Below are 22,554 nucleotides of genomic sequence, written 5' to 3'. Positions count from 1 at the left end.
AATAATTGATTGCAGTAGTTTTTTAAAAAAATATTTTGGAATTTCAGAAGGGTATAAGGGCATGTATTTCAAATATGGCAACTCGTATCTCCTGTGTCCCAATCACATTGGCTTATAGATTTAAAAAATCTATGAAAACAAGGGAAAGTAACTTCTTATTGCAATGATTAATTCAGTTTGCTCTAAACCTCTGATCATTTTTGTGGTTGTTTATGGTTGCTGAATGCTTAAAAACCATTGGAAATTAAGAAAATGTCTATTTTGCTGTTGTGGGTCTTCGACCTTTTGAACTCCCCTCTTTCTGAAATCTGTTGCCAGACCACTAATAACAGAGACTGATTTTTATTATTATTATTGTTATTATTTATTTTGGTTGTTCAACAGTATTTGGTTGAGATAATCTGTTTTTACACAGGGCAAGTGAAAAGAGAGAACAGACATTTCAGACTTATAAAACTTCGACCTTTTCCGCCTTCATTCTTCCAAGACTGCTCTCACTAGATTTACTAATGGTCTTCCCATGCCTTAATTTCAAATGATTTTTCCTCCTTGTTATACTTCTAACTTGATATTTTTTCTGTCATCTTTTTTATATGGTGCTTTAATTGAACTTTGGAGTCGGTGCTTAATTTTTCTCTATAATCTTCTTTGTGCTTCAGTTTCTCTACAATGTTCTTCACCTCTCTATTAGGGTCTGCTATTGGCTCCTCCTAGGCTTCTTTCATGGTTGGTTTTAAGATGTTTCTTTGGCATTTTCTTCCCTTCTGCCTCATTTCATGTTTTTGTATTAGAATTCCTAACATATGCAGTTATTACATCTTCATAAATCCATGTATTCATCCCCCTACTCCTTTGTTTTCAGTACAGAGTTGTGAGCAGTTTAAGTTCTGTTCATATTGCTCTTTTTTTTTTCTCCAGCATCTTCATGTCAGCTGCTCTTCACTGTGTCAACACTGACAGTACCAACTTTCTAGTCTAACATATGGGCAGTCAATCATTGAGTTTTCTTGTTTCTCTCCTGTGCAATACTCTCTCTTTAGTTCATAGTTCTTTGTCCAGGTCATGAATCAGTGGTATCTCATCATATTTGGCTTTGCCTCATTCTGATCTTTCGATATTTATAGGTAACTTCCATCTTTGAATATCTGCAAAGACTTCCACAGTTTGCTTGTTTCTGGTGAATACACCTATTTCATTATTCTCTGTAATCACTATTTTTGTTTTTGTCCTCATTTCTTCCTAATTCACTTTTCCTTTTGCACCATTTAGTTAACAGATAATTAGTGTTTTCTACATTTTTTCTATAACCTGTTTTAATTCATCAAACTCCCTTCATATTTCCCATTGCAAACCCATCTGCCATCCTCATTTCATGAGGCATTTTATCTTTTTTAAAGATAAGCCTTTTCTTGTCTTTGTGGATTAACTCTTATGGTTCTTTTGTTTGTTTGGCATAGTACAGGACAATTTTTTTTTTCTTGCTGTGATGTATCTATTAGATTGTCAGGTAATGATAGGCATATTTAGCACGTGTGTGTGTGTGTGTGTGTGTGGCTTTCCAGGAGTGATGTGAATGATTGAATTTGTTGACTGACACTTTTTTCGGCTGTTCCATTTTGAGAACTCGTTGAATTTAATCTTTTTTCTCCATACTGCTTTTTTCATGTTTGCATTTTTTGACAAATATGAAAAAATATGGTCTGATGAATTTTGACTATGTTCTGTGATGGAAGGAGTTGGACTTGTGGTAGAATAATTTTTAGCAGTCTAACCAGGAAAATGTAAATCAACCCTGAGACAGTGTATTTTATACATAAATGAGTTCTGATATTTTTTCCAGAGTGATATTAAAAGGAGTAAGAAAAAAAAAAAAAAAGAGCATTTGAGCAACTGATATGCAGAGGTGTCCTCACACACCTCTGAAAGACGCATCGTTTCACAACGCGTGAAATGCTAACAACCCTATTTTCAAGCAGCCATCATACTTCCGAGGCGTCACCTGCACTTTAGCTTGGCTTTGGAATTCATACTCAAGGTCTGTTTACAGCCTGCACAACTTGCGCCGGGCAATAAAATTTACATTAAACTACTAAATGGCAACAGAGAATATCCAATGCAGGAGTGCACTGCTGATGGTTTTGTCTCAGGAGAGTTTATGTATCCAGAATACAAGCAAGAGTATTTCAATTTTAGAGTTTTGTTTTAACATGCATCTGTGATGGAGGGGGGAAAAAAAAAAAATCATATTGTCTACACAGCCCTTTAGTCTATATAGTCTATAAGGGGCATAAAGACTAGATGCACCTGAGGGAATTTGACTATTTCTAGGCACGTGAGCATAAAAGTTCCTGTGATTTTTCTGTGTTGTCTCTGTTTATTCTTCATGTGATTGGAGGTGTATATATTTTTTTAAAAAAGCACGAGAATTTCACTATATTTGTCCACAAGGACATCTTGTAATGCATACATGCTGAAGCGTGTGGCTATTTCGGAGATTAGATTTTATGTTTCACGGGTTTTGATCTGTATTTTTGGCACCTCAGAATCTGGTGGAAGGCAGAATGTGGAATATGAAGTAGAAAATAGATCAACTTGTGTACTTAGAACCTCATTTTGCCAGGGAGGAGCAACCTAAGATTTTTTTTTTTTTATTTATGGCTAGTGAACTTCAAGTTTCAACAAATGTTTTTTCAGCCTTTTCAGGATGTGGCATGTGATGGAAATGGAACAAATTACGCTTGAGAAAGATTTGCAGCAAATGTGTTGGGATTGACTTGTCAGCGTTCATTTCTATGATCAAACAAGATCTGTTCCTTTGCCTTTGAGCAGGTTCCTCAGCTCTGCTTCCCAGGGTCTGTAGGGTATGTGCTTACAGGCTGATTCAATCACTTAAGTGTCCAGGTTGATAGTAGAAGACTTTCGTATGTTATGTGCATCTGCCAAGCACTGATTATTGGGGTATGAGAAGGGAAATGAAGTCCTAAAAGGACTCCAGTTTTCCCACTAGCATCAGCGAGCATGGTGTGTGATCCCACTCCCTGAGATGTGGTTCAGCCTTCTCTCCATCTCCCCCACTGCTTATAAAGGTTGGCGTCAGCCCTCTACTGTCAAGAAAGGCTGCTTTTGCCTTCTGTTGGGATGCTTTTTGGAAAGCAACTATGAATTTATTAGCAACATACAGTCCTTTAGGAAGAAGAGATCATAAAAGCGCAGAGATGTGCACCAAGCAAGCTATCCTTTCCTTGTGCGTGTGTATTGCTGTGATGGAGAAAATATCACTGTGTCCCTTCCCCTTGATACCATGACTGATCTCTTCATTCTACCAGGCAGACTTCCACAGGCGAAGTCTTGGCTATTCTCGGAAAAAGAGCAAATCTATGTTGTAGCCACAATGGACAAAAGTTTTTTCCAAGTACAATGTATATAGTATGATCTGGGGAAAAATCCGGAAGAGGGAAATGTAGAGATAGAAGTTTTTTAGAATAAATATATTGAATTTCAAATCATCAGAGATTTTTAAGGACACTTTTCAAATGGAAGGTTAAGGAGTTGGGATTTTTAAATTTATGAATTCCAGACACTTCTGTTTCAACTTGACTTTAGCAGATGACCTACACAGAGGTGGCAGTAGGAGGTTACACTGATATTAGCCGTTAGGTTTCATTTTCACTATATCTGATTCTTCATATTCGTATGAAATGACAAACACGAGCATGTTCAGGTGCATGTCTCCTAGGCAACCAGCGAATGGAGTGCAATGTTCCTCAACATCAAAATCAAGAATTGGTTTGCTCCATTAAAAAAACGGGTTATTTGTGATTTTTTTTTTCCTGAGTATTCATTCAGCGCTTATTCAATTTGTAAATAGAAAAGGAATTTAGAGGATTGCTTCGAACAGAAAAAGTATAGCAAACCTAAGATTCTTGAAAGTGTTCTGTGATTGGAGAGGCTCTTTGCCCTCTGTGCAGTGCATAGGGCTTAGGTTAATACCCATGCTACTTCATGGTGTAGAAACTCACGGGCAGCGTGCTCTTGAGACAGTCAGTCTCATTCTTCCTCAGTCTGATCGGCTTGGGAAGCTCTTTTCCTGGAGCTAATCTTTTCTAGTTCTGCCTCTTAGCATGGCTGTTCTTGCAATTTTTATGCTGTAAAAGACAGTGGACCACACAGGCAGTGTAAAGTGAGCAGGAACGAGTTGGAAACCAAGGCTGCGCTCCTAGGTGCAAAGACGCCTCAGATGTGTTTCAGCCAAGGTTAGGACAAGAAGCAGTCAGATAAACTTCTAGGAAGGTAGAGTATAGTTAAGCCACAGGGAACAATTTTCTGAGGATAAGGCCTGTTCAGCAATTGAACTTGTGGACTTGTTTCATAGGAAGCCTTTAGTAACCTCTGCAGGGGAAGGTCCGTGAATGCTGCTTCAGTGCAGCATAGGAGACCTCAGAAAGGAGGTGGTCTGCCATGTACCTGGCACTGCTAGGACTTTATGGACAGCAAAGTCAGTGCTGCAATGAAAGGAATATGGTCAGGGTGAGGGAGGAATCACATAGACACAGGGGAGAGAACATTTGCAGGCGTTTCTTATTTTAGCTGGGTATGTTCTGGTGCTCACCAAATGAGTCCTGACCGCAGATTCGAAATTGCTAGTTAGCTACAAAAATAGACTTATACAAGGATAGGGTTGTAGTTGTGTACGCTTCAAAACATAACTCAAAACTTTTACTGTAAAACTTTGAAAACGGACTTGGTAAGACATAAAATCAACATGGTATTGACTGTATGAGTTACTATGGCGTATGAGTTACTGCGGCAGAAATGCAGCGGTTACCTCTTTTAATACTGTGTGGAGTGATCATTTTTTTTCCTTCTAATAGCAAAAGGGAATGAGAGATCTAAAGTTAAGGTGTAAGCACTATGTGCCTTCCCTCCCTCTCTCCTCCCCACATCTGCAGAGCAGAAAAAAAAAACAACCTTTTTTTCTTCCACTCTGTAAACTTGATGCAAGCACTGTAATGTTAATCCCAAGGGCTGCAGGAATTACCAAAACCAAACTGTGTTCAATGTGGTCAGTTTAAAAGGAAAATCTGAGTAGTCACAGTTTGAGGGTTTAAAAAAAAAAAAATCTCTGTCTCCAATAGGTCTTCTAGCTGCAATGTTATGCTTTGGTTTTGGTTTGCTTAAATTAATTCAGTTTTGATGTTGTCAGATTTAGTACTAGGACAAGGGATTTCGGTATCATGAAATAGTCAGTTAGTGCTGTAGCTGACATTGTTTCTGGAATAGCATTTTAAATGGCCAGTTGTCATCAGCTATGCTGTAATTCAGCCAGTCAATAAGATTTTGCATTAATGATGTTTAAATTTCCAACAGAGATAAATTATCCTGCTGTCACTGAGTAGCCAAATTTGCCTGCCTGCTTCAGGTCATACCTTTCCTATTTGTTCATGGTGTACTGGCAAAAAATTAATCCCCTTCAGACATAGAATTTTTTCTCTGTTTGGGGGAAAAAAAAAAAGAAAAGAAAAAGCCTGCTTTTTTGCTGATACATCTGGTACTTCAAGTGCTTAAAAACAACTCAACTGATTACCTTTGATTTAAAAACTTCTCAGAAGGAAATTGCATAACAAGACAGAGAGCTCAAATATGTGGGTTTTGGCAAGGACCTGCGGAAGAAGGGCCTGGCCATAGCAACCTCACAAGGAAAGAACTTGACATTTTGAAAAATTTTTATTGACCAGTGTGGACAGGGAACGGGAAGTCGGATCGCTCTCACAGGCAAGCTGCAGTCTCTTCCTTGCTGACCTTTAAACGCCACTTAGTGTCACCAGAAAGTCAAGGAAATGCTAATAACAGGGCTTTGGGGAAGAGAGTTGCGTATGAGGGATATCTCTTGAAAACAAATGTAGCTAACTTCCACTTTTATGCACATCTATTTTTACAAAATAGGCTTCTCACAACAGCACAGTTACAATTTTGGTGGAAAAATCTAATATTGTTTTATTAATATGATTAAGAATTTTGAAACTGTCCATAATAAGTTCTGTTCATGTAGTTTGTAAAAGACATTTTATAATTCACTTCTGAACTGATGACTTTGGAGCACAGACTAGTCTTTGGTTTAGACTCACAAACTCACTTCCAGTGAGTTCAGTGGGATCTGTGCTTTCATAGTCTTGCAAAAAGTAGAATTTTAAATATCTTTTGAAAATGAGGCTGGTCTTCCTAAGTTGCTAGACGACTCTGAGGTCGTTGGGAGTAAGTGAAACAGTCTTTGAAAACTAGATCTCAGATAGAAGAAAAAGAAGAAAAAAAAAAAAAAAAGTCTATTTATACCCAAAGAACGAACCTTCTGCATTAGGAGAAAGAAAAAAAAGAAAAAAAAGAAAAAAAAGAAAAAGAGTTGGGGTGGGAAAGAAAAAAGTCCCTTGCACTTCCCAAGCTTAAGGGGAGGGGAAAAACCTGGATGGCATGCTAAGCCTCACACTGGATACCCAAAACCTAGTCCATGGAGTCGATAGCACAGCTGTTTCTTGTTTGCCTTCTAGCCTATCCTTCCTAGAGCTGAAAGGGGCTTTCGTGTACCACATGTATGTGGTTTGATACATGTTTAGCACTATTGCTCAGTGAGAGCCTAGCTTCTCTCCTGACCTGTGCAGCTGCAGGTCGTTCTCTGGAATTGCGCTTGTGTTGGTGCTGAACTTTGGAAAAAGTAGGAAACTGTTTCCTCTTTCTTGCTCACTTTCATTGTTTAATGGTGTTTGAGTTGTCAGCCAAGTACTGGAGCAGCAGTGCTCTGGCAAAGTCTGCAATTTTAAATTTTTTAAATGTTCTTTATGCAATTCACTGACTTCTATAGTGTAATGCAGTTACAAACACGTCAAAGTGGTAGGAAGAAGTTTGACTGTACACAGAACATTCATCGTAATCAGTTATTAACAAATGAAACAGAGGATAAGAGCCGACTTTTTCAGGAAGCTATAGTGGCTACAGTGCTTGAGCTTGATTTTATTTATTTATTTTCCCTCTCGCTTATGCCACTATAATTTGCATAATCCCACTAAGATCAGTAACACGTTAAAACAAAAAGAAACAAGGGATCACTTGGGCAAATGCTGCGTGCAGACCAGATCACTGAAAGATCCCTGCATAGTGGATGTTGTGTGCTCTCAATAATTGCCTGGCTAACCTGTCTGTCCCACTCAATCCAGTGGTTTAGGAGGAGGCTGTACTGTATTTAGTGCAATTTAAGAAACATAAAACCTGGGTGGGGGCTGATCTCTCTAGTTCAAGGCACAGCTCTGCAAAAGCACTCATGTCAGTGCTTTATGTCCAAGAGTATTTTGCACTCAAACCTACTAACAAGGACTGCGCACATGGGAGAACTTGAAGGTGTGCACCTAGTTAAAGCTGCCATTGCTGAGTAATGCAGTTTCGAAAGCCTCTTTGGTGTTGTCCTGGTGCCATTCCTCTAGAAGCTGTATTGAGATTTTATGTCAAGGAAGAGTTTTAAGAGTCACACAATAATGAACTTTCTATGAAAGATGGGACTTGGAAAATAAAACATTGATGAATAGCCAAGGCCCTTTTCTAGAGTCTGTTTATTATAGACTCCTTATTCTTTCATGTTAGTGTTACATATTTTTCTTGTGCCATCTTCTATGAAATGAAAGATTAAAAAAAAAAGTAAAATGTTTAGTTTTTCACCACTGTGTTCTTTCAGTGATCTATTGCCTGAAAAAGGCTTTTGATAGCTCTTCCGCCCAAGACCCAGAGGTGGGATTGAAAGCGATAGCTACCTAAAACTGGATTCATTCTCTGATCCTATTTCTGTTCCCTGTATTTGTAGTGCTGGGAATGAAGATTTAGGGTTTAGTAGTAACAGTAGTAATCTTAAAATCTAGTAACAGAATTTCTCAACTTTTGACACAGAAAAGAAAATCAAACAGTTAAAATAGTCATAGAAGCATAGCCTGTAAAATGCACTTTAAAATTACTTTACTTGGTCCTTCTGTGTGTTTGTGAAAAAAGGAGACTCTTCTATAGTTCACTCATTGAATGCTGTAATTTTTTTATGAGTAAATGCAGTTCATTTAATAGAACCAGGAGTGATATGCAGCAAGATGGACCTGAGAATTGAGGGTTACAGATCATTATTTTGTCACTGGCAAAGGCAAAGAAACTACCAATGCTATTCAGTTCAGAGAAATCAGCAATGATGATGATGTAGCAAATACTGCTCTAATCCTTCAGTGACACCGCAGAGGCAGATGTTATGCCTTGTTTGTGCTAAATGCATCGTAAAAGCTGGCAGAAGAGTCTAGCTGATTCAGGGTCCTAGTTTTAAGGCAGTGTTAACATCGTACGCACAGTAAAGGCAGGACAAGCCACAAGCAGGTTGCCATCCACGTTTAACGTTTTCAGTTGCTTTTGCAGGTACCCACAGTTCACCAAACTTTGCCTGTTTGATGAATACCTTTTTGCATTGCTGTATTTGTTTTAAGCTGTTTACACTTCATTAGTGCTTTTGCAATGATCCTAAAATTAAGTGAATTGTCTTTTTAAGCCTGCTGCCCCATTTTTTTTACCTAATATTTTTCTTGACCGTAGCAGAGAGGAATTAACCAGCTTGTTTCATGGTTTCCTGAATCCACCACAATAATGAAGAAATGGTACCACTGAGAGCATTTTCCAGGCCCCGTACTATTGCTGTGCCTGTGCTTTGTATCCCCTACGTTCTGCTTTTCTGCTTTTAATGCATGTGTGAATTCTTTTTGTGTGTGTTGTTTTGCCAATTCGTGCTAATTACTATCAGAACTCTTGCTTGAAGTGTAAAATCAGTGCAGGTGCAAAGTCCCGGGATGGCAGCCATGGAAAACATGCTTCTCCCCTCACCAATAGGAAAAACTCACGCAGCATTTGGAATTTGCCCGATTCACAAATACAATTGTCCTGAGGTGGAGATAACCCTTCCTGTAGGGAATAAATCCATTCTGTCTTTCCATCCTGGGCCTTGGTGACAGCCTGGGATACCAGCAGATGTCCAGAATTGATGTAGCCTCTGTGAGGTGAGGGGTTAAGCGATAGATGCACTTTAAGTTGCCTTATCTTGGTCATAGTGGATGCTCTCCTGCTGGGCATTTTGTGACTGACTTTGCACGTAGCATTATTTCCTTCCCTGAGCTGGTGAAAATAGTTCATGTGCACTTTCTGAGTGTATAATCACTTCTTTAAATAGCTTATTCTGAAAGTTAAATACGTATGTGCAAATTGCTCAAACTGGAGAGCTTACAGTAAAAGAAATCTCCATCTGGAAAGTGATGAGCTTTGTGGGGAGGGGCCTCTGTTTCTTGCAAGTAGGTACTGGATGACAAGATTCCACCTGAAAGCATTATATCCCTCACAGATGAGCTTTGAAAGTTCAGCGGCATATTCCAGTGGGATGAGAAGAGCATTATCAACCTGCCCTTCCACAAGTAGATATCCTCCTTCAGCTCAGAATGGTTTGATGTCACCAAATCGAGTGACAACTCCAAAGAAGCCATTTTTGAGGAGGAATGACCATCACATAACTTAAGTAAAAATGGAAATTCCGTGAAACTTCTTTTACTGAAAAATAGAGGATAACAATCAACAGTTTTTGAGGAATGAGTGTTTGCAATACTCTCCAATAGCAGATGCAAAAATGTAATGGAACTGAATTTAAGCCTCCAACTAAAATAAAAATGCACAATTTCAAGAAATTGTGTTTCCTGTTTGTTGGCTTTACATATATTATTACATACTTAGTTATATTTTTATGTTAGTATAGAAATAATGTTAAGGATCTAATCTCAAACTGGTGAAATCTGTGGAAATATTTTATTGATTTTTGTTAAGTTTTGAATAAGAACTAAAAAATTATTTTAACATTAAGGAATTAGTTTCTGTTGCTCATTTTCTCGGGACATATTTAAATCCAGAGTGGTGTCAGCCATTGATATATCTTTGATCAGATTCAGTTATTCTTTTTAGCCAATTTCTCTTACATAAATCTGCAAAGCAGAATCAGGTAAATGAGGTATTTTGATAGTAAAATTGACACCTGGGATACAGTGTATGGTTAATACACTGATGTGACAATAAGCCTTACTTTCAGAAATATATTTCTTGTAATTAAAAAAAAAAAAAAAAAAAGACTTTAATGAAGTCTCTAGATAATATACTTTAAACAGCAGACAGGGGTATTATTCCCCTCACCAGTACTGTTGAACCAAGTAGGTTCTCCTGCTGCCTTCTTACTTAGTAATATTGCCTGTAGTCTTTGTGCAAGTTGACCTTTAAAAGTATCTAAAAGTTACAGTTTGCAATACAGCGAGTTTGGCAGAGGAACAGACATGATTATTCATATCATTGTTTAAAGGGTAACCAGATGTGTCTTGTTTTTCTTCTTTCTTTTCCATTGTTTTTAAAGAGTGATGTTAATCCAAGATGTTAATCCATTTACAGGGTTTTTCCACAGCACCAAATTCCCCTTCGGTGAATTCACGTTCCAATACCTTGGGCCCATCCCTGTCCCTCGGTAACATCTCGGGAATGACAGCAAACCCAGAAGTGAAGAAGCGCAGAGCACCTCCTCCACCAGTTGTGACGCCTCCGTTGCAGAACATGGAGATGAAAGGCCAGGAGAAGACAGCAGCACAGGTAGTAGCATCACCACACTATGTGTTTCCTGGCTAAATGGAACAGCTGCAAATCAGTTTATTCGTCAGCGCTAGCCATTACCACCAGCACACTGAAACTCTTGACTTTAGAAAATAAATAAATAAATAAATCTGAAATCCGGGAGTTTTGTACATATTGCTTGAGCCTGCTCAGTGTTGCCTCATGCTTTACTCATGTGAAAGCTGAAAATTATGTAAGTGACTACATATCTGTATTGGCCAGGATAGTCTTGGAAAATAGGTGATTCTTCTAATAACTGATATATATCTTCAGTACACCCTTTTGCCCAGATACATGTTCCTTAAAATCTATTTTCAGTGCTGCAGTGGGACAGTAGGTCTGCCCAGCTTTTTGAGCTGGGCCAGGTCATCTGTTACAAACTAATCCTTTATTTTGCCTCTTTAAAGAAAGTCACTGTTTCTTAACACACTCCACCAGAATTAAATTTTTAAAAGTGTGGAAAATGAGGACCTAATGCTCTGAAAAGAGGATTTTCTGGGAAAAGGAATGCATTCCTTTTTTTTTTTTTTTTTTTTTTTTTTATAGCATCAGTCAGGTACATATGCTATTAAATGTATACATAACTCATCAAGACTTGGTTTGTCTTTGAGAAAGAAGAAAACTGTATTTGTCCAGAAAGAAACCAGGGCATAGTCTTTGAGTTCTTTCTTACAGATGAAGGAAAGTCTGGCACTCAGTCTGACTCCCAGTCCTTCTCTCTTTGGCCTGCGTTAACATACATGAAGTGCTTAATCTAATGGTCGGGTATTGTGTAAGCAATGTTGATGCGCAGCCTTGAATTTTTTTTTAATTCTTGTATCACAAATATGAGCAATACCTACAGTCTCAGCCCGGACTCAGATTCTGGAATGTTTTTTTCCCATTCTTAAGGTAGCTAATAGTATGGTTGCTGGGATATAAGGGCAATTAGTTATCTTTCTGAGTCTGAGTAGGTGCCTTTTGAATTTATTACTCATTTACAGATGCAGTGCAAGAGAAATGAGTATTTTACTTTGCAATGTTTGGTGATTTTTTTTTAATACTTTTGAATTTCTGACTGAAAATATTTTGATACAATTTCTGTTGTCCCCTAGAGCTAAACATTCAGTGTGCTTAAGATAAGTAGATGTTTCTTTAAGAATAAGGCATTATAAGTTTATACCAGTGTAGTAGTCGCAGGCTCTATTGTGCTGCTTTTGTCTTGGGCTTATCTTTGTATAGTATGGCACTGGCATTTAAAATCAGAGGGACCTGGACAGACTGGACAACTGGGCGATGAAAAACCTCATGCAATTCAACAAGGCCAAGTGCAAGGTTCTGCACCTGGAGAGGAATAACCCCAGACACCAGTACAGGCTGGGGACCGACCTTCTGGAGAGCAGCTCTGCAGAGAAGGACCTGGGTGTCATGGTGGATGATAAGCTGACCATGAGTGCCCTCGTGGCCAACAAGGCCAATGGGATCCTGGGGTGCATTAAGAAGAGCGTCTCCAGCAGGTCGAGGGAGGTGATCCTGTCCCTCTACTCAGCCCTGGTGAGGCCGCATCTGGAGTATTGTGTCCAGTTCTGGGCCCCACAGTACAAGAGGGATGTGGAGCTGCTGGAGAGAGTCCAGCGCAGGGCTACAAGGATGATCAGGGGCCTGGAACATCTGCCCTATGAGGAGAGGCTGAGGGAGCTGGGCCTGTTCAGCCTGGAGAAGAGAAGGCTGAGAGGGGATCTAATCAGTGTCTATAAGTACCTCAAGGGAGGGAGTGCAGAGGACGGTGATGGTCTCTTTTCAGTGGTGGCCACTGACAGAATTAGAGGTAATGGCCACAAACTGAAGCACCAGAAGTTCCACAGGAACTTAAGGAAAAATTTTTTAACAGGGTGACAGAGCACTGGAACAGGCTGCCCAGAGAGGTTGTGGAGTCTCCTTCTCTGGAGATCTTCAAAACCCGCTTGGACGCAGTCCTGTGCCACGTGCTCTAGGTGTCCCTGCGTATGCAGGGGAGTTGGACTAGATGATCTCTAGAGGTCCCTTCCAACCCTAAACATTCTATGATTCTATGATTGTATTATACGAAAACAATAGCAGCTAAACTGTCTTTAAATGTGCTGCCATTCCCATTTTCAGCATTGTTGCAGATGGACGAAAGTGCTGGCTTTTTTCTTTTTTTTTTTTTTTTCTTTTTTTTTTTTGTCACAGGTGACCTACAGTGCCATGTCTACTTTGAATTTATTCTCTTAGTCTTAAGGAAAAGCTAATTTGAAGAAGGAAAGCAGATGAGATGGCGTCACTGTTTTCCATAATTAAGTTAGTTTGGGGCAAAAAGAGCGTCTAGTGTAACCAGCCAAGTCAATGAAAGTGTTGTAAACTAAAAGCACTGTTGCTGGAGTTCATCTGACTCTTATTTTATCCGGCTTTTGTTGTGTAAAGAGCATCTTGAGCAAACAGTTACACAGTTCAAAATGTTAATCCACTGCTAGGTGCCTCTCGGGCTCCCAGTCTGGAACTTGCTCACACGCTGTGCCATTTAAACAAGCTGTGTGAGGCATATGCTTGAAATGAAGCACAAGAGTCATGAAGCAATCAAAATTGAAGGGAAAAGGTTAATGGTTTAGTATTATGTGACAAGGTAGCAACAGAATATTGTTTACATCAAAACCCAAACAGTTCTATTTTATCTACGTGCAGACTATCCAGCTTGCTGTGAAAATAGAGTAAGAAATCTGAGGGTGTAAGTTTATTTCTTTAGTTTATGGGAAAGAATTGGCTTTTTTTTTCAGGGAAGGACGTCAATTCCTTATTAATGGACTTCCTTCCATAAAAAGATAAGATGTTTGTTTAGAAAACTTTATTTATGTGCAACTGTTACTAACAGGAAGACCCTGCAAAAGGGCAACATGTTTATTTCTAGTGAAGCTAGCACATTAATAGAGAATGAAAATGTTCATGATCTGAACTTTTAGAAGGATTTTTTCCTTTTAAACTAATTCTGTGAAGTTATGTAGAAAAGCAAATACTGTAGCTGTTATGAATAAACGTAGCTTGAACTTCCAACCCAACAGACCAGTTATATTTAACTCATTGTCAAGCTCCAGGGCATTCCATTTCTTTACACTGTAGTTAATCCTTTAGGAGTATATTTATCATCTCCCTGCCTAGTGATTGCAATCAGGAACTTCCATGAAGACTGAGATATTTTAGTTATGCTTTAGATTTCCCCCCCTCATTTTTCTAGATAGATGGAGGACTGCGATGTAATTTCAGTGCTTCTCATTTCTTGTCTGCTTGGGGCTTGCAGCAGTCAACCTCCTTGAGAGAAAGGTCCCTGCAAGATCTCAACAAACATCAGTTTCTCTGTCTCTCTGCAGCTACCTTTTCCTCAATGCATCTGTGTTAAATTTCCTCTAGAAAATACTCTCTTCTAAGCAAGGAATGTTTCAGTGTGCTGACCAAGTTACAAAGGAGAGCAAAATCCAACAGAGAAGACTTTTTGTTTGTTTGTTTTCTTATCTCCTTTTTTTAAATGTTTACCATATGATGGAATTTGATGGACTTGAAACAATATTCTTCAAAACCTCAGGGTAAAATAACAGTTCTGATATGAAGTGCAGATGTTTGGAGACCTGCTGGAGAAGCAAGATGATCTACTCCTTTCCAACCCACAGTGTGGAGCCTGAACCACTCAGATGTGCAGTGTGGGCAAAAATGAAAATCCTTTGCAATCTCTATTTGCTGTCAGTGAACACCAGCATATTTGTATGAAGAATGGCAGGGGAGAATTTGGGGTATTTTAAATGGTGCGGGAAGGTGTGTATATAGAACCTCTTGTATATAGAATGTGGAAAATATATATTTTATATATATATATAGAATATAGTGTTCTATATAATATACAGAATATATTATATATAGAATCTCTTGAGAATACAATATTCTGTATGTGCCAGCAAAACTTGGGGCAGCCTCATGGTAGGCATTGTGTAAACTTAGTCTTCACCCTCAAAAAAAGATGCAGCCCCTGCAGGCAAAATGCATGATGGAAAATCTGTATAAATATTGGTTGCAGAGCACAGTGGGAAGAGGTGGTTGCTTAAAGCTGCACGTGAAGTCTGACAGAATTAAACATATCTCTTGAGCTTATTCAGTGACCCCTGAAAAAAATAGTGTGATTTGATTAATTTCCTAGGTGAATTGTAAATGTAAGTATTTGAATCTTTGGGAAGCTGAGAATATTGTTCACTGACAAATCAGTTTATGGAAATAATTCATTTGTGTGTGCGTGTGTATTTGAGAAAGTACAGAAATAGGAGTGAGGGGAGATGATAAAGAAGGCCCCAGGGACTTTCTGTAAGAGCCTTTTCTACGAGATGGAAGAGCTTTATTCAAAATAAAATCATGAGGCTTTTAGGAGACAACATCAGAATTGGAATTGATGATCAGTGCCTTCATCTGCATAATGGCTGTAATGTCAACTCCAGAAGCCACAAATGAAACTGGTAGGCGGTGGGAAATAAGCCATGCACCAGCTCTTCGAGTTGCAGAGATTTTCAAAGCAGAAGCTCCTTCTTGTAATATGTCGATATCAAGGAAGGCATCTGGGATTTGTTACTAGCAATTCAAATCTGCGTACTGAGAGGAATGAGGCAATATAAAAGATATGAATATTCCAGCATTTGTTTCATAGACTTTAATTTCATTTGCAATATGGTAAGATAGAGTTTCAGTAAGTTAATAAAATTTGTATCGTTGATTCTAATGCAGGGGAGGATTTGGCCTCACACTTGTAGAAGTTATCCATTATAGAAAGAAAGCCTTGAAAATTGTGCTTGTTTATGCTTATAGACTGTATATATACACATTATATAAAATATAGAGACTATACTATACTGTATACAGTGTATATATAAAAATATATACTATACTATACCTTTTTTCTTACTAAGAGTACTCCATTTATTGAAGATGCTTAATCACATGATTAAAAATGAGTATCATTGCCAGAGAGAAGCAAAATTTTACTCGAAACACTGTTGGCAGAACATTGCTTTGAACTTACATCTACAATATTCTTGATCATTTTTTATGCCTAAATGCAAATTCTTAAGGTAATTATTTTTAACATAAATCAGACAGCCCTATCTTTCTTGGAGAAAATAATGTAACTAACATGAAAAAGTTGCCAAATTTCTTGGTTATGTAGATAGGAAACTTTCACTATTTGCTCTACGTCATTTATAGAAATGAAGAGGATTTTTTTTTCCTATCTTGGTGGACCATTTCTAAATTTTCATTGTTTTAAAGTATTTCTACTCTCTTATTGAAGCTTTTCAATGGGCCTGTTCTGGTGTATATTCCTCATGCAAGAGTTGGAGTTCCATCAGCAGTCTATGATAGGAGTGCTCCTGAGCTGTCAGTCCCTTTAGATTAGCAACCCAAGGCATTTAGTTGCTTTTTCCTACCTTTTAGAGATGTCTTTCTCAAGGCATCTCCATTATGGTGGTATTCATCCATAAATCTATACTGATCTATAAATAATATATCAGTGATGGAAAACAGTCATTTAGGTCCTCTCTGGTTAACTGAGCATATTGAAACTGTGTTAAAAGGAGGATGTAGTCTGAGGAAAAAATGCTTTTGAAGGCTGTTGATTTTTGTGCCCTTCTGTAGGCAACACTGAAATGCCTTAAGTCGCAGTGAGCATGAGCAGTGTATAATAACAACATACCTGAAATTGGTTCTGGCAGTGCAAGTAACAGACTGAAGCTGAAGTAATGAAAGTAAAGTGCAAGCAGTGAAAGAAATATACTAATAAAAATACTGAAATAATAATTAATGGATAGGACATTATTCAAGTCCTTATAGAAACCATACATTGCCTCAAATTTTCAGAATCAGCCTCTCAATTTGCAGTTCTTAAATTTCCCATATATATGTATGTATACTAGGGGCATCAATTTGGCAGTTAACAGGGTGATTCATTGTCTTCCTTAGAGTTAGAAGTAAAATATGTTTTAAGGAAATAGCTAAGATTTTTTAGAAATGTTAGCTTGCCCGTAATTAGGAAGCTGAGTTTGTAGCTTACGTTTTCTGAACTTTCAAGATACCAGAAGGTACTTCTGGTTGCTCAGCAACATTGAAAATCTGGCCATTGTGATTTTTAATATTGTATTATTCTTTGCTCTTTCACCTTTGGTTGCAACAGCAATTTAAATTGAGATTGCTAGTATAACAGTCCCAAAAAAGCAGCCATTTCTCCCACTAATATTCCCCAACATATCCATTTTTGGCAAGAGGTACCAGTCTTTTACATTTCCACAAAGTGATTGTCTCTCTTGCTTTTTCATAATTCAATGCCACATATTAGTCAGCAAAGCCCAACGAAGACGATCATTGATCTGAAATCATATTGCACATGCTGTCCACCTCAGGTTTTCATGTGGCTGCAGTGTAGACCCTAATGCAATGAATATGCATCCTGTAGGATGGGATAGAGTAAGGTGGGTTCCTAACGTATGCAGCTGTGTCAGTAAACATGCCGTCAGTAGAGCTCTCCATCTATGCATCGTCGGAACTATCTTGAGTCTGTTTTGTCCTTGTCTATTTAGTTTGACCCTGCTATAAAAACACATGACTCCTGCTGTTATCCTCACATCTGAGAAGCAGAAAGTGCTTATCAAAAAAAGCTTTGTGAAGTTGACAACCTTTTTCTCACTGTTTTTTTGAGGGAAGGCTGTGAGAAGTATTGTTTTATTGTTTACCTTGCACTTTTTTTTTTTTTTTTTTGTATTTCTGTATGGGCTGAGTAGTTGTGAGCAGCTCCCTGTGGAGAACATTTGGCCTTTCTCTTCTGTGTAAATAAGGAGCCCTTCATTCAGTAAAAGGGTGGATGGACTCAGATTAGTTATCTCCCTTTCCTAGGTTACACCTAGGTCAGAAATATTCTAGAAGACAATGAAATGCAAGTTCCCTTTTTTTTTTATCATTTTTTTGGAGAGGAAGGGAGGTTTCTTTTGACTCAGAGGTCTTCTGGGTGAGTTGTTCTCAACCTTTTTCTTATGACACATTTCCTTTCTCCTTTAAGTGTTCTGTGAATGGTGTTTTTTTTTTCTCTCCTCCTCCCCTCTGTGAAACATCCAGAAATCTCCTTTGAGAATAGCATATACATTTTTTGTGTGTGTTCTGAGGAAGGATGCAGGGAATCCATTTCTGCTGTTGAAAAAAGCTGTTTTTCATCTTTTAGTTTAATTTTTGTTTCGTAAGTTAGCTCAAGATAGGAAGGCAGGATTTGTTCAAAGGAGGAGGGAGAACATTTTACTCTTTTTTTTTCTCTCCTTTTATTTTTCATTGGTAAAGGGTATCTAATGATTTGGTTTGTATCCCTTTTCCATTTGGTTTGTTTTTATTTGCATGTATGGAAAAGGTCTGAAATGTGGATGGTGAATGCTATTTTTAAAAGGTCTGTGGCCTTTATTAACAAAGAAAATCATGAGTGTAGCTATAGTCTTCCCTAGTTTTGGTGACTAACTTCTTTGACCTCTTCTGAGACATACTGTATCTCTCAACAGTATTTTAATGATGAAGACCAGGATATTGTATCTTAAAGGACATTAAAAGAGACATGAAAGATGCCCTTTCTTTAAAAGATTGCTTAGTTGCCAAAGTTATGTAATTATCAAACAACAAAGAAGAAACGCTCCTTTGTGTGTGTTTGGGGTTGGTGGCTGTTTCTTCTGTTGCTCCTGAGAAGTCAGCAGACGCTTGAGGATGTTTGACGTGTCTTTTCAGGGTTTAAAGAACAAACCTACTCCTCTTCAGAGTTCTAGAGACTGCAGAGTGGTAGTACAGCTGCTAAGAAAACACAGTAAATCATACATGGCTCTGTTCTCTGCCTAGTTTTTGCATTAGATTAGATTTGTATTAGGTGTTAGGGTGGTAGAATACACACATCTGCTGCTGTACAGTGTCAGGCCAAGACACTGGGAATTTCTTATGCAGCTGGTGCGAAGTGGTATGTTGATGAGGTCAGAGGGTAGCTGAGTCTATATGTAATGTGTTAATGGAGATAACGATTTATATATAAACCTGTTAAGAATGGATATTGTACCGTGTCTCTATTTCACATTAATTTTATGTGGAAATCACTTATTTTGAATATACTAAGCTGTAAATACTGCATGGTAATATTGAACCTTACCTTTAGGCATTTAGCATCTACCTCCCACTTCTGGGGCTTTTTTTCCAGTCATCCTGTTTGAAACTTAACTAGAAGCTTATTTACCTCATTTATGTACTTCTGTAGATCTTCAGAAAGTATGGGTATGATGGGATCTTTTTCCTTTGCTCATGCAGACATTAAAAAATGTATAGATTTTTTCCCTCCCTGACATAAATGTTCCCTTTCTCTTTGGCCAGAGAAATGCCTGCTGTTCTCTTAGGATGTTAAAACAATTCCACTTTGGTCGCCCCATATAGCTAGTAAACATCAAACTTGTCTGGAGCATAGATACAGAATGCCATTTAGTTCCTTTGTTTGAGCAGTAGCTGGGCAAAATATTCCGAAGGTGAGGCATTGGAGAACAGCAGCACAATCTGGAGTAGGAGAGATTGCATCTGTGAAAATACAATTTTTACTCTTTTTACTGTGGAGACAGGTAACAAAGACATACAGAAAATGCTGAATGCTGTTGCTAAATGCTACCAGTGCTGCACCCTGGATTTATATAAAACAATTCACAGAAAAACAAACAGTGGAGGTAGAGCTAGTGTTTACGAAGAACTGGAGGAGATAAAGAAAACTGCAAGATTTTTAGTCTGGTGCATGTACTGGAATAATTACCAGAACAATAATAGGGAATTTAATTAGTTGGTATCTGTATGAAGGTAATGCACAAAGCAGAAAAAAGTATAGCTTTAATAAGCAAAAATCCCGCCTTACAAATCTGTTACACTGTTCTTGATGGATTCAGCAAGCAAGGAGATATGGATGATTTGGTTGCTATAGTCTGCTTGGGTTTCCAAAAGGCTTCCATGGAGAGCAAACTAAATGTCTGTTCTGTAAGGGGGAAGGTCATCTTGTTCTTAAATAACTAATTAAAAAACAAACAAAGAAAACATGGGGTCCACCCTTGTAATGGTGAAATGTGCAAATCAGTGTGATATATGTAAGAGTAATAGATACATATAAGAAAAATCGTTATGGTCTTTTTCTGATACCGTGTCAAATACTGGTGTCTCAGTTAACACTAAACATTCAGGAAGATTTTAGGATTATAATACAAAGATTTGTTAAAAAGTCAGCTCAGAGTTTCCTAATGGTGAAGGGCATCAAGGGTGGTCAGAGGTATGGAACAGCTTGATGTAAGGAATTGTGATTCTTCAGCTAGATTTGTGATCCTTCTGCTAGAAGGAGTAGCATGAAGACCATGGATAGGGTTCAGCTGCCTAACTGGCCCTTAGAACTTGTGTATAGCATTTGAAGCTGGTAGGAAACAAACACAAGCAAAATCAAAAAATGTAATAGCCTGTGAAATCTCTTGCCAAGGGTTGGTGTGAGTGCTAAAAGTGCTACATGGAGGCATGGACATCCATTGGGAATTATTAAACAGAAACCACTCCAGGAAGTTGCTGACATGCAAGTGGTTAGTTGTCACAAAAGTACTGGAGGGGAAAGAAGTCTTGAATATACCTGTGCTTTCCTTCCGCTTTCCCTAGGTGCTGGCCACCATCTGACAAAGAAGCCTGCATAGAATAACCTCTGATCTAAACCAACACAGCTATTTTTGAATAATGTGGACGAGAGTTTTTTACCTAAGTATTTGTCTCATACAATCTGATACCACATCAGGAAGGTCACAGACAACCTTCTCTCTGATCACTACATCATCTAATTACTACTGATTTGATAACCAGGCGACATGTCTCTCATTAAAGACAGGAACTCTTGATTCCTCTTCCCAGGCATTGCTCTCTTTAGTGTTCATGCATGCCAAACTGTGCACTTGTACGCAGTAGAACAAGGCCATAAGTTTTGCAGGGAAATGGTATATTTACAGACATCCACAGAGCCCTGAGGGTGGTATTTTCGGCCAAGGGATTGAGATGCAGGTCCCCAACTCACATTACAGTAGGCTGGAGCTGTGGAGTGATGGCAAGTGTGTTCCACTGACATATACCTTTTGCTGAAAAAATAAGCAGCAGCAGGAAAGGCTTGATCCTGTTCCATGCAAAAGTTGGTATCAGATCTAGGTCAGTGCCAAACATTTGCATTGATTTAAGACAAATCACTTGAGGAATGATGTGGGCTGAGAAATAAACTGCCCAGGTAAGGGCATGAGATGCTGTCATTAGCAAAAATACATTAGATTAAGTTATGTGGAAACAATGGTCTTTGTTACTAGTCAAAAATCTGAAATGTGTGTGTGTATATATGTATCTCCTTAATGTTTCTACTGAGTTTGAACCTGTCTACTGCTATCCTATCATGGAGTCCAGAATCAAGATGTACCTGAACCACGTAGTAGAAACAATAGGGAGCAGGAAAAGAGGTCTGTGATGCTTAAAAACGCCCTATAGTGAAGTAAATTACTGTGAAATTAAAACACAGAATAATTAACTTCTCATTGGAAAGTGATTTGTTCATTTTTCCTTAAAGAGCTTTAAACGTGCCCTTCGGTTAGCTGAAAGAGAAGGATCTAGGCTTTGCTTTGCATGTCTGAGAAAATGGCGCTCAGGTGGCAAACATGAAACCAGGCGCTAGTACATCAGATAGCGTTTGCAGTGCAGTCTTGATGTTTAATTTAGCCAGACAAGTACACTCTAGTTTGGCTAATGATGCAGGCCCAAATTAAAGTAAGAGAGAGAAAAATGCAGTGATGGCTCAAGGCTTATCTCCCTGTCATGTGCATGATCCAATTTAGGAAATATATCAAAGACTCACAAAAAGCTGCTAGCAAAAGTGAGTAATTTATAACTCTAAGTGAAAAAATATCTCTAAACAAATCTATTTTGTGCTTTCATATATACACACTTAAGCAAACAAATCCAATTCTTCTAAAATAATTATCAAAGGTTACAGCTAGAAGATTTATGTACTTTAGAGACTATTTTCTCAATATCTCCAAGGAATATAATTTCAGGATATGTTATATTTTAATATTTTCTTCTCAGTACATCTAAGCAAATTCCATAGTTTCAGTCCAAATGGCTACCCATCATTTCTAGACATCATGTTCTCAACTCTGGTGTGCATTAATTCATGAGCAGAAAATGTCCTGCCCCAACAGCAGAATTGCAGAAAGCATTTAATAGCTGTAGATTTTTTTTTTTTTTGAGACAAGCAACTTATTTCCCAGCAACTTCTATGTCCCTGATTTTTTTTTTAGCTTGTAATTAAATAGCTGTTTTCAGTGTTACTTGTGCTATAGTTTTAAGTACAGTAAGATGTCCCAATGTGATTAATTAATTAAAAGGAATCTTACTCACTTGTGTAGCTGAAAAAGTTAAGGACCAATGATTTTTATTTTTACTCTTTTTTTCTCCCTCTCCCTCTCTGTAGTTTGGACAGCTTGAATGAGGATGTTCATGTGGAGTTTCAGTGAGGGTTTTCATGTTAGCCGGAAGGTGCAGCCTTTCAGAAGTGCAAGGGGAAGTAATGCTACTGGCTCTTTGATAATCGCTCCTTACTTAGATAAAGTTCAAGTTCCATTAATATATTTTAAAGCTCACTTTATAACTTAATCTTTCTTTAAAAGGAGAATGCCGTTTATGTTTCATCAAGTTGCTGTGGAAGAATAGTTTTCCACAGTCTTGAAAAAAGCTGTATAGCTTTATTGCATTTTTATAAATACAGATGGTTTTGCAATTCTG

General features: G+C 38.1%; 1 protein-coding gene across 1 annotated transcript in view; it reads left to right on the top strand.

Annotated features, from left to right (window-relative positions):
- LOC104564594 (protein cordon-bleu) overlaps window positions 1-22,554 on the top strand; it is a 107,057-nt gene that overhangs the window by 24,372 nt on the left and 60,131 nt on the right. Inside the window, exon 7 of the mRNA XM_088523302.1 lies at window positions 10,483-10,677. Within this exon, the coding sequence (XP_088379428.1) occupies window positions 10,483-10,677 (195 nt within the window). The remainder of the gene's footprint in view (window positions 1-10,482; window positions 10,678-22,554) is intronic.

Source organism: Tinamus guttatus, unplaced genomic scaffold, assembly GCF_059628265.1.
Source record: "Tinamus guttatus ecotype Peru unplaced genomic scaffold, ASM5962826v1 Tinamus_guttatus_pri_ptg000179l, whole genome shotgun sequence".
Classification (NCBI taxonomy): Eukaryota; Metazoa; Chordata; class Aves; order Tinamiformes; family Tinamidae; genus Tinamus; species Tinamus guttatus.
Note: the sequence above shows the minus strand (reverse complement) of the source record. Positions and strands in the feature narration are given on the sequence as shown.